This window comes from Triticum dicoccoides, chromosome 5B, assembly GCF_002162155.2.
Source record: "Triticum dicoccoides isolate Atlit2015 ecotype Zavitan chromosome 5B, WEW_v2.0, whole genome shotgun sequence".
NCBI lineage: Eukaryota > Viridiplantae > Streptophyta > Magnoliopsida > Poales > Poaceae > Triticum > Triticum dicoccoides.
The window spans coordinates 567398861-567409671 of NC_041389.1; the positions used below are offsets into that span (position 1 = coordinate 567398861).

The following is a 10811-nucleotide window of genomic DNA, read 5'->3' on the forward strand; positions in this document are numbered from 1 at the left end:
CCTGCACACATCTACTGTCGGGGTCTCCGGCGGTAGCAAAAGGGTCAAATCTCGAAATTTTTCCATAATGGGGTCAGATCTCGATTTTAGATGTGAAAAGGGTCAAAACACGAAATTTGGCCGGCCCTGCTCGAGGAAAACCTTCTTGCTCACTTTCTAGAACGTACCTGCACTGTGCTTGCGTTGTTGTCCTTGTGAGCTCTTTGACTAGGGTGACATCTTTCGGTGTCCTCAGTCCTTCCTCTTCCGACGGGGAGTTAATTGCACAGAAGTATCACAATTGGGGCATCACATGTACTCCCTCCGTTCTGATTTACTCGTCGTGGTTTTAGTCCGTTCTGATTTACTCGTCGTGGTTTTAGTTTAAATTACGAGTAAATCGGTGAACTAAAACCACGACGAGTAAATCGGAACGGAAGGAGTAGATTGGTACCATGATTGTTAATTTTTGAGTGTTGTTAGACTTGTAGTTATACGTCAATACGTATTATAACTTGTATACAACTGTACTTGTATCCAGAGTGGTTTCTCTCCATATATATATATATTGTCGTGGCCGAACCTTGTGGTGTGGAAGCCCACAATACCCCAAAACCTCTTGCGTAACATGGTATCAGATACGATCGTTAACTCGATCCTGCCCTAATCGCTACGCAGCCGCCGCCCGACCTAGTCGCTACGCCACCGCCGCCCATGTCGTCTTCCGCTGCTGACTCCTTGGCGGCCGCCGCCGCTGCCCTCTCCGACGCGGCCACCCTTGCTACTCTCACCGGCGCAGCCACCTCGTCTGCTGCCGCCACGGAGCTCTCCGCCCTGCCCTCGCTCGCTGATCCCATCGGATCGCGTGCGCCCGTCCTTGGTCCGCCGGCTTCTGTGTCATCGTTCCTGGCTACTCTCCTCCAAGGAGGACCTATGTCTACCCCGCTGATGACCAGATCGACGGGTGCTCTGTTTTCCAGGTCTACTTCTTCGGCCCCTCTCGGATCGCCGGTGTTGCACCATAACTATGGCACGCTGGCGCCCTACGCACCGTCACCGTACACGCATGATCCTGCTGCCTACGGTGCTCCTTACGGCGCCCCCTACGGCATGTCCTACGGCGCCCCCTACGGCACTCACTATGGCACTGGACATGGCGCCCCTCATGGTGCTGGCTATGGTGCTCCGTACGGCTCCGGCTACCAGGCGTTCCTGAGGCCTACTCCTTATGGCGCGTCGCTGTCTCCTCCACCACCGGTTCCTCCGGCTGCAATGCAGTCCTCGCCCGATGTCGCCTCTTCTGGTGCTGCTACTGTACCACCCTACGACTTTGCCCTCGACGTCATCACAACTCCGCCATTCTACTTCAGCAACCTTCTCCAGGTAAAACTGAAGATGGACAACTATTTGTTCTGGCGTGAGCAGATTCTTCCCCTCCTTCCCAGTCATTATCTGGAGGGTTTTGTGGATGGAACTTTGTCGTGTCCTTCGCCAGATCATCATATGTACCGACCATGGATTGCTCAAGATCAAGCGATTCTCTTGGCGATACAGTCCTCTCTCACCGAGGGCGTTGCCGCCTTGGTACTTTTTGCTACTACATCACATGAGGTATGGAGTGCGCTGGAGTCTAGCTTCTCCGCGCAGTCATCATCTCAGCATATGGCTCTTCGTACCCAGCTTAATGAGACTCACAAGGATCATCACTCCGTCACCGTCTTCTTCAACAAAATCAAGCGCCTTGCTGATCAGCTTGCCTCCATTGGCGAGCCCCTTCGTGACACGGAGTTTACTACATATATTCTCCAAGGTCTCGAAGACCACGGCAACAGGTGTGAATACCAGATGTTTCTCACCAGATTTGAATTTGGAGGAAGGACTAGGTGCAGATTTTTTATTTCGAGTTTCAAGGTACGAACACTGTGGCTGAAACGTGTCAAAGTCAACGCAAAGACTCTGCCCACACTGCTCAGCTCAGATGCTGACTGATAACATGCTCAAAAAAATGATGCTGATTAATGATAGCTGTGTTTTCTGGTTAGTGATGGCAGTGGACGTGCTGGTCTTTGCTTACCCAAGAAAAACTCGATGTCGGCTCGCTCTTGCTATCAACTTTTTTTTCTTTCTTTCTGTCAACTAAAATTGCTTGTGATTTAGTCCGTATATTGTAATGGCATCAGTCTAATCGCCTGTGTGTGAGATGATATTCTAGTCTCTTGTCCGGCGCCCATTTTCATCACGCATTGCGACAGAATTTTCTTGGTAATAACTGTCGTGACAATACAATATTTCCTTTGGAAGCAACGGAAAGTAAATAATTTGCATTCACCATTTCCTCCTGCAAATTGAGCCGCCTCACGTGCGCAAGCGCGCAATGCTGCAGCATCCTCTGCACTCCGCAAGAACATGAATCCTAACAAGCAGCCGTCGAAAAACGAGACGCGCTAAGCTAAAGACGGCATCCGTGGCGGCATCGGCGGGCACTCCGGCCGTGGCAGCCCCGGCAGCGGCGGCCCGAGCCCTCCGCGGCAGAGCGGGCACGTCCCGCGCTTCCGGAGCCAGCGGTCGACGTCGCAGCTCGCGTGGTAGAAGTGCCCGCAGGCCGGCACCACCCGCACCAGCTCGCCGGCCTCGCCCTCGCCGTACTCCGACAGGCAGATGGCGCACCGCTCCTCCTCTCCCTCCTCCTTCTCCTTCTTCGTGGCCACCGCCTGCTCGTATGTCATGAGCGTTTCGTCGCCGAGAGCGGCCTCGACGTCGGCGTCGTGCACCGCGGCGCTCCCGGTGGCGCCGGCCGCGTCGTCGCAGGCTCCGCCGGAGGCGATGACGGCCACGGCGACGATGATCACTGCCATCAGGACCACCGCGGCGATCTCCAGGTGGAGCACGAGTTCCGGGTCCATGCTGCCAATGCCAGCGAACTACCGCTCCAGTCCAGCCTTTGTATAGGAGCTCCGGTCCAGAGCCTTCTCGGCCAAGTCAGTACGTAGTGTCAAGGAAAGACAGGCGTTGAGCTTTCCCAGAATGTTTCAGCTGATTTCCTTTCTTCTTCCGGTGGACAATTCCCTTGCGGCTGTCTTGTTTCACTACTCCGGTTTTGGACTTGATTAGTTGTCTTCGTCTTCTCTCTTTTCTTTTGAAAATGATTCAAGATGTGATTATTACCCTGTAACTTGTATCCCTTTGCCTCTCTTAATAAAATGAAAAACGACGTCGCTGTCTTCCATTTACAGCAGCCTCACTTGTTATGACAACCAGCTAAAACTGTTTGTTCATCCGTAGACTTTTGTAATTTCTTAAAATCCAATCATGTTTTTTATTCATCTTTTCTTTGCGGGAAACCATGTTTTTTATTCTTTCAACTAAAAGAAGTTATCCACGTTATATTTTTTCCTTTGCGGTGCACATTAGGTTACATACAAAGAATTTGTCAACAAAAAAAAGGTTACATACGAAGAATTGCTCTAAAATTAATCGGATAGATTGTAGAAATTGATTAATCCTCATATAGAGTAGCGAAAAGGCAGAAAGGGCTATAAGATTATTACCCTTGGTATTCGTCATAATTTTCACCATATGATTAGTTGATGCGCTCGCTTGCGTGCCGACCACATAGAAAAACAAAAGCACTAAGATTGCAGTGACGCGCTTTATTTAAATAAACTGTATGTATATATGCTGCACTTGCTCGGACAGTAACGTTTTGGCTTATACTACTCCACTGTGAAAATTCGTGGCAGCTGACACCGTTTGTTGAGTATATTGTGTACGTGTATATTTGTGTGTAGGGCCCACCTCCTGTTATCTTTGTATAGTTGAGTTGTGGCCCACCTCTGTATTTATATATACGTGTCTGGTGCACCGATCAATACATCGAGATTGCACAGCCCATAACTTGCCCTTCTACATGGTATCTATCGCAGCATGATCCTAACCCTAAAGCTGCCGCCGCCGCCGCGCCTTTACGCGCCGCCGCCACCGCCGCTACTCCCGGCCGCCGCCACCTCTCTCCCGGTCGTCGTCGCCGCCGCTGGTCGCCGCCGCCTCTCCCCACCACCTCGCACGCCGCTGCCGCCGCCTCTTCCCGAGGCCGCCGCTGCCGCTTGTCCCGCTTCCGCCCGCGCCCTCCCTCTAGCCGCCACCTTCCCTCCCACCCGCGCGGCACCCGCTCCACCCCACCTGCCGCCTGCGCCGTCGCACCTCCCAGTCGCGCCGCAACCCGCCCCGTAGGTCCCAAACCCTAACCCTCGCCATGAGCTCCTCCTCGTCCACCGTCTCCAACCCGTTCGCCGGTCCCGATGTCACCCTCGTCCGCGACCTCAACATCCATGAGCGTGTTCCGGTCAAGCTTGATCACACCACCGCGTCCTACTCCGCTTGGAAGCGGTATTTTTCGCTTGTGTTCCATGAGTACCTCCTGCACGGCCACGTGGACGGCACCATGGACTCGGCACTCATGATCAACGACGAGGAATGGATGATCCTCGACACCACCATCATCCGCTGGTTCTACCTCACCATCTCCAGCGACCTCTTCCACACCGTGGTGGACGACGAGGACGACGCCTATGCGGTCTGGACCAAGCTCAACGACCTCTTCACCGACAATCGGCTGCAGTGCAAGGTCCTGCTCTATGATGAGTTTTACAGGTGCAGCAACTTGACTCATCCATCGATGATTTTTGCATGCGCCTCAAGAAGCTCGCCGATGAGCTCCGCGATCTTGGGGAAAAGATCGGCGACGAGCTCCTCATCAGCACCCTCTCCGGCGGCCTCAACGAGGACTTCGGGAACGCCACCTCCAACCTCACCCTCATCCCGGAGCCCACCTTCGCCAAGGTGGTCGCGTACCTCAAGTTGGAGGAGCGCTGAATGCGGGTGGCGCGGTCTCGCGCGACCCACACCGCCCTCGTCGCAGGCACCCGTGGGGGTTCGGCCCCGCCAACGCCGCGCCCGACGCCGTCCCAGCCGGCGGCGGCCGCCTTCCCGCCAAGCTTGCCGCCCGCACCGGCCGCCCCCTTCCCGCCGCCCCAGCCGGCGGCCAACAGGGGGGGGGGGGTTGTCGCGGCATCGTCGTGGCGGCCGCAAGCAGGGGGCGCAGGTGCTTAGGGAGGAGCGCCCCGCCCACCGCAGCAGGCTTCTCAGCCGGCCCCGTGGTACGCCGGCCAGAACCCATGGACCGGCGTTGTCCACGCCTACTCCATGCCGGTTCCTCGGGCCCCTGCCCCGGGCATTCTCGGCACCCGGCCTCAGCCACACCAGGCGTACTACGCCGCACCGCAGCCCTACGCGGCGCCCTACGGTCAGCAGCCGCCGCCAGGTGGGCCGCCGCTGCTGCCCCTGACGGCCGCGCCGCCTCTCCCGTCGGCACCATGGGACCCGCTCCCTCCTGGCGGCTCTCCACAACACTCCTTCCCCGTCCAGCTACACCGGCGGTGGCGACTAGTACATGGACAGCGGCGCCACCGCTCACATGGCGGCGTACGCCGGTAACCTCCACACCGCCCATCCTGTCCACACTTCCAACCGCATCACCGTCGGTGACGGCTCTTCCCTTCCCATCACCCATATTGGGCATACATATTTTCCGTCTAACTCCACTCCTATATCCATGTCTAATATTCTCGTTTCTCCTGAACTTATTAAAAATCTTGTTTCTGTTCGTTCTCTTACACGTGAAAATCCGGTTACCGTTGAATTTCACGAATGTGGTTTTTCTGTTAAGGACACTCGCACGCGGATGGTGCTCCACCGATGTGACAACCCCGACGAGCTCTACCCGGTTCACTCCGCCACCTCCACCACTTCCGCCGCCCCTGTCGCTCTCGCCACCAGAGTGGATCTTTGGCATGCTCGCTTGGGTCATCCTAATCCTGCCACCCTTCGCCACATACTTCGGAGTTTTTCTTTCACGTGTAATAAGAACGAGGATCACTCGTGTCATGCATGTCGCCTTGGAAAACATGCTCGTCTTCCGTTTAGGGCTTCTTCTTTTGTTGCATCGTACCCGTTTGAGTTAATTCATAGTGATGTTTGGACATCTCCTGTTGCCAGTAATACGGGCTTTCTTTATTATCTTGCCATACTTGACGATTTTTCGCATTATATGTGGACCTTCCCGTTGCGCCGCAAGTCGGATGTTATATCCACTCTCGCCGCTTTCTATTCTTATGTTCTCACGCAGTTTGGTCGTCCCATTCTTGTGTTGCAGACAGACAACGGGAAGGAGTTTGACAACCTCGCTGTTCGTAATCTTCTCACCACACATGGCATGATTTTTCGTCTCACTTGCCCGTACACCTCGCAGTAGAATGTTTGTGCTGAGCGCATCCTTCGCACTCTCAATGACTGCGTTAGGACTCTTCTCTTTCATGCCAATGTGCCTCCGCGCTTTTGGCCTGACGCGCTCGCCACCGCTTCTCTCCTCATCAACATCCGCCCATGTCGTACTCGCGGGAACTTTACACCTCATCATCTTCTCTTCGGTGCACCCCCCTCTTATGATGGGCTTCGCATCTTCGGCTGCCTATGCTACCCTAGCATCGTCGCTATTGCGCCTCATAAGCTTGCACCCCGCTCCGTCGCCTGCATCTTTCTCGTCTACCCACCTAACACCAAGGGCTATCGCTGCTATGATCCTGTCTCACATCGTGTTTTCACCTCCCGACACGTTTACTTTGATGAGATGGTGTTTCCGTTTCAGCAGCAGGTACCCCTTGTCGTCTCGTCACCGCTGGCCACTGGCGGCCCTTCGACGATTTCGTCAGGTGGACAGTCCCATCAGGCTCGTGGACCGCCTCCGGGCTTTGGCGGTCCTCGTGCCCTCACGCCGGCACCCGCCCCCTCGGCCTCCTCGGCCGGCTCTGACGGTGCAGCCGGCGCCCCGCCTTCACCCGCCGCCCCCGGCTCAGGCGCCGTGGGATCGGGAGCTGCAGGCTCGGCCGCCTCTTCCGCGGCCTCGACGCCAGCCACCTCGCCGGCCCTGACGCCGGCTCCGATGCCGGCCCCCTCGCCGGCTCCGATGCCGGCTACCTCGCCGGCCCTGACGCCGGCCCCCTCGCCGGCCCCGACGCCGGCCGTCTCGCCGGCTGCCTCGCCGGTGGCTTCGGCGGCGCCGCCCGCCCCAGTCACCCGCGCTCATACCGGCGTTCATCGTTCGAGCCTCTGGTACTCGAGCGACGAGTACGTCCTTGCCGCCTCTGCCGCGGAGCCGTCGCCCATTCCCGCATCCGCTCGCGCCGTCCTCCGTGATCCTCACTGGCTTGCGGCGATGCAGGAAGAGTTCGATGCTCTTCAACGGAATCGCACCTGGACCCTGGTTTCCCGGCCTCCTCGCGCCAACGTCATCACCGGCAAGTGGGTCTTTCGCCATAAGACCCGCTCGGATGGTACTCTCGAGCGCTACAAGGCTTGCTGGGTGGTCTGTGGTTTCCGCCAGCGCGCTGGAGTGGACTTCACTGAGACGTTTGCCCCGGTTGTCAAACCGGGCATGATCCGCACCGTTCTCCAGCTCGCCGTATCCCGCGGCTGGCCTGTTCACCAGATGGATGTCTCCAACGCCTTTCTCCACGGCCATCTTGAGGAGCAGGTGTATTGTGAGCAACCCACCGGTTTTGTCGACGCCTCACTTCCCGGCCATGTGTGTCTGCTGTCCCGCTCTCTGTATGGGCTCAAGCAGGCACCCCACGCCTGGTACCAGCGGATCGCCGGGTTTCTTCAGACACTGGGCTTCAGCGTTACTCGCTCGGATGCCTCACTGTTTGTCTATCGCCACGGTGACACGACTGCATATTTGCTGCTTTACGTCGATGACATCATCCTGACGGCCTCCTCCGCATCTGTTCTTCAGTAGATTACTCTCCGGCTGCGTGACGAGTTTGCTATCAAGGACCTGGGTGCTGTACATTATTTCCTTGGCATTGAGGTCGTTCGGTGTCCGGACGGTTTCTTCCTTCATCAGCAGAAGTATGCACATGAGCTTCTTGAGCGTGCTGGCATGCTCAACTGTCACCCTGTTGCTACTCCTGTTGACACGAAGGCCAAGGTCTCTGCTCTTGAGGGCTCGCCTGCGTCGGATGTTCCTTTCTACCGGTCTATTGTCGGCGCTCTTCAGTATTTGACTCTCACGAGACCGGATCTTCAGTATGATGTTCAGCAGGTGTGTCTCCACATGCACGCCCCTCGTGACTCTCATTGGACTCTCGTGAAGCGGATCCTTCATTACATCCGCGGCACGATGACACTTGGGTTGACACTTACGGCGTCTACTTCTCTGGAGATGGTGGCCTACTCCGATGCAGACTAGGCCGGCTGCCCCGATACTCGTCGGTCCACCTCTGGCTACTGCGTCTACCTCGGTCCTTCACTCGTCTCGTGGTCGTCTAAGCGACAACCCACGGTTTCGCGCTCCAGCGTGGACGTTGAGTACCGAGCTGTGGCCAACGCTGTTGCCGAGTGCACCTGGCTACGACAGTTACTTCAGGAGCTGCATCACGACGTATCCCAGGCTACGGTTGTCTACTGTGACAACGTTTCTGCGGTGTACCTCTCCGCCAACCTCGTTCATCATCGCCGGACTAAACACATTGAGCTGGACATTCACTTTGTGCGCGAGCAGGTGGCTCTTGGACGCATTGGGGTTCTCCATGTGCCGACTGCCCAACAGTTCGCCGATGTGATGACGAAGGGACTGCCGACTTCTACCTTCGAGGAGTTTCGTTTCAGTCTTTGCGTCACTAGCGCCGCTTCGACTGTGGGGGGTGTTGAATATATTGTGTACGTGTATATTTGTGTGTAGAGCCCACCTCCTATTTCCTTTGTATAGTTGAGGTTGTGGCCCACCTCTGTACTTATATATACGTGCCTGGTGCACTGATCAATACATCGAGATTGCACAGCCCATAACTTGCCCTTCTACACTGTCAAAATCGTGGAACCTTCCAATTGTGTCGTGGGCTGGCCCCGCTCGAGGGAAGCCTTCTCGCTTGCTTCTAGAACATCTAGTTCTTGTGTTGGTTTCCTTGTCAGCTCTTTGACTCGGGTGACATTTCTCGGGTGTCCTCAGTCGTTCCTTCCTCTTCCGACTGGAAAGAACCCATGTGACCTGCGTCCGCCAGCGTCTTGGACGTCTCTCAGCCAGTTAAAACTTAGAACACATCAAAGTCAACTAAGGAACCCACTAGTCTGGTACTGGTAGGTACCCTCCCCTGCAAGTGTTGGTGGATGAACACTTTTTTTTGACCTGAAACTGTAGGGCTTAGGCCCCACAGCAATTTTATTACTCCCAAACAAAAATACATATGTGCAGTAATTACAAGGTTAGGGAGACCCTAAAAGAGAAAAGGCAAGGTGAAAAAGCTAACCTCAAGGAGGCAAAAAAGAGATCCATCTAATCAGATCATCTTTGAATTTAGGTTTAATCCTATGAACTAAAAGAGAAACGTCCAAAATAAATGAAGCTCTCCACCTACGAAAAGATGGTTTGATATTCCTGAAAACCCTGTCATTTCTAACATTCCAGATATTCCAGCAAGCTAGAAAAACAACTTCAGAGAAGAAAGGCCTTGCAAAATCCCTTCTAGCTTGATAAGCAATGGCAGTCATGTCATCTCCAGCAGGCCAGCTGATTTGAAGGTAGTTCCAGACCCTGCAACTAAAGTTACACTGGAAGAAAAGATGATCCCTGTCCTCCTTGGTGTGCGTGGGACACAACACACACAAATTTGAGTCAGAAACATTCCAGTGCCTTCTCTCCAGCATATCTTGTGTATTCAGGCGATCCATGATCGACATCCAAGCAAAGAACTTGATCCTCAAGGTGCAACAACTAGCCTAAATCCAGGACAATATTGGGTTTGACACAATATGCTTATGCAAGAAGGTATAATATTTCTTGGCAGAGTAATCCTTTCCATCCTCTTTCCAAACCCAAACATCATTCAACTGGTGATTAAGATTTGAATTTCCAAGCAAGGATTGCAATGACTGCAACTCACCAAAAGCTCTCTCAGAGAGTGGTAAATGAAATAAAGGAGTGAGCTCAGACATCTCAAAAACCTCAGCAGCAGAAATAAGAGGGTCAATGACAAAGGAGAATAGTCTTGCAAATCTTTGATCAAGTGGTACACTGGAATCTCCCAAAGACCAAGAATCAGACCAAAACAGAACTGTGTCACCCCTATGAACATGCACAGCACAGACCATCCTGAACTTATCCATTAAATTGCAAATATCCCTCCACCAGAAGGAACCACAAATGGTTGTGGCATGAGGGACTCTACCATGATAGTAAGTATTCCAAATCAAATGCACCCAGGGAACATCAACTTTATTGTAGAACTTACTAACATGTTTGAGGAGTAGGACTTCATTCTGCAGCCCCAAATTCAAAATACCCAGCCCACCTTTATTCTTTGGTCTGCAGACCAAGCTCCAAGCAGCCAAAGACTGACCAGACTCCTGTCCATACTTTCTCCAAAGGCACTGCCTCTGAATTCTCTCCAGTTGCTTTAAAATACCAGGAGGCAGGTCCAAACTGCAGAGGAAAAAAATAGGAACAGAAGAGAGAGCAGAGATCAAGTACTGTAGCCTTCCTCCATGAGCAAGGAAGGAGGAGCTTACAGAAAGTTTCCTCTCCATACTATCCACCAAAGGCATTAAGTCTAGAATCTTGGGTTTGTTGATTCCCACAGGTAGCCCAAGATAGGTAAAAGGCAGAGAGCCAACCACACAACCAAAAACTGAAGCCATCCTAGCTATCTCCACTTGATCAACATTAATAGGAAGCATAGAAGACTTATGATAGTTGACATGCAACCCAGTGGACTTGGAGA

At 54.0% G+C, this 10811-nt stretch overlaps 1 protein-coding gene across 1 annotated transcript; it reads right to left on the bottom strand.

Annotated features, from left to right (window-relative positions):
• Positions 1 to 2423: 2423 nt before the first annotated feature.
• On the bottom strand, positions 2424 to 2882 carry LOC119310126 (E3 ubiquitin-protein ligase EL5-like). The gene has a single exon (XM_037585965.1). The coding sequence runs from the start codon at positions 2880 to 2882 to the stop codon at positions 2424 to 2426; it is 459 nt and encodes a 152-aa protein (XP_037441862.1).
• Positions 2883 to 10811: the final 7929 nt, after the last annotated feature.

Coding starts and splice junctions, on each gene's coding strand:
- LOC119310126 (XM_037585965.1), bottom strand. CDS start 2,882: ATGGACCCGGAACTCGTGCTCCACCTGGAGATCGCCGCGGTGGTCCTG.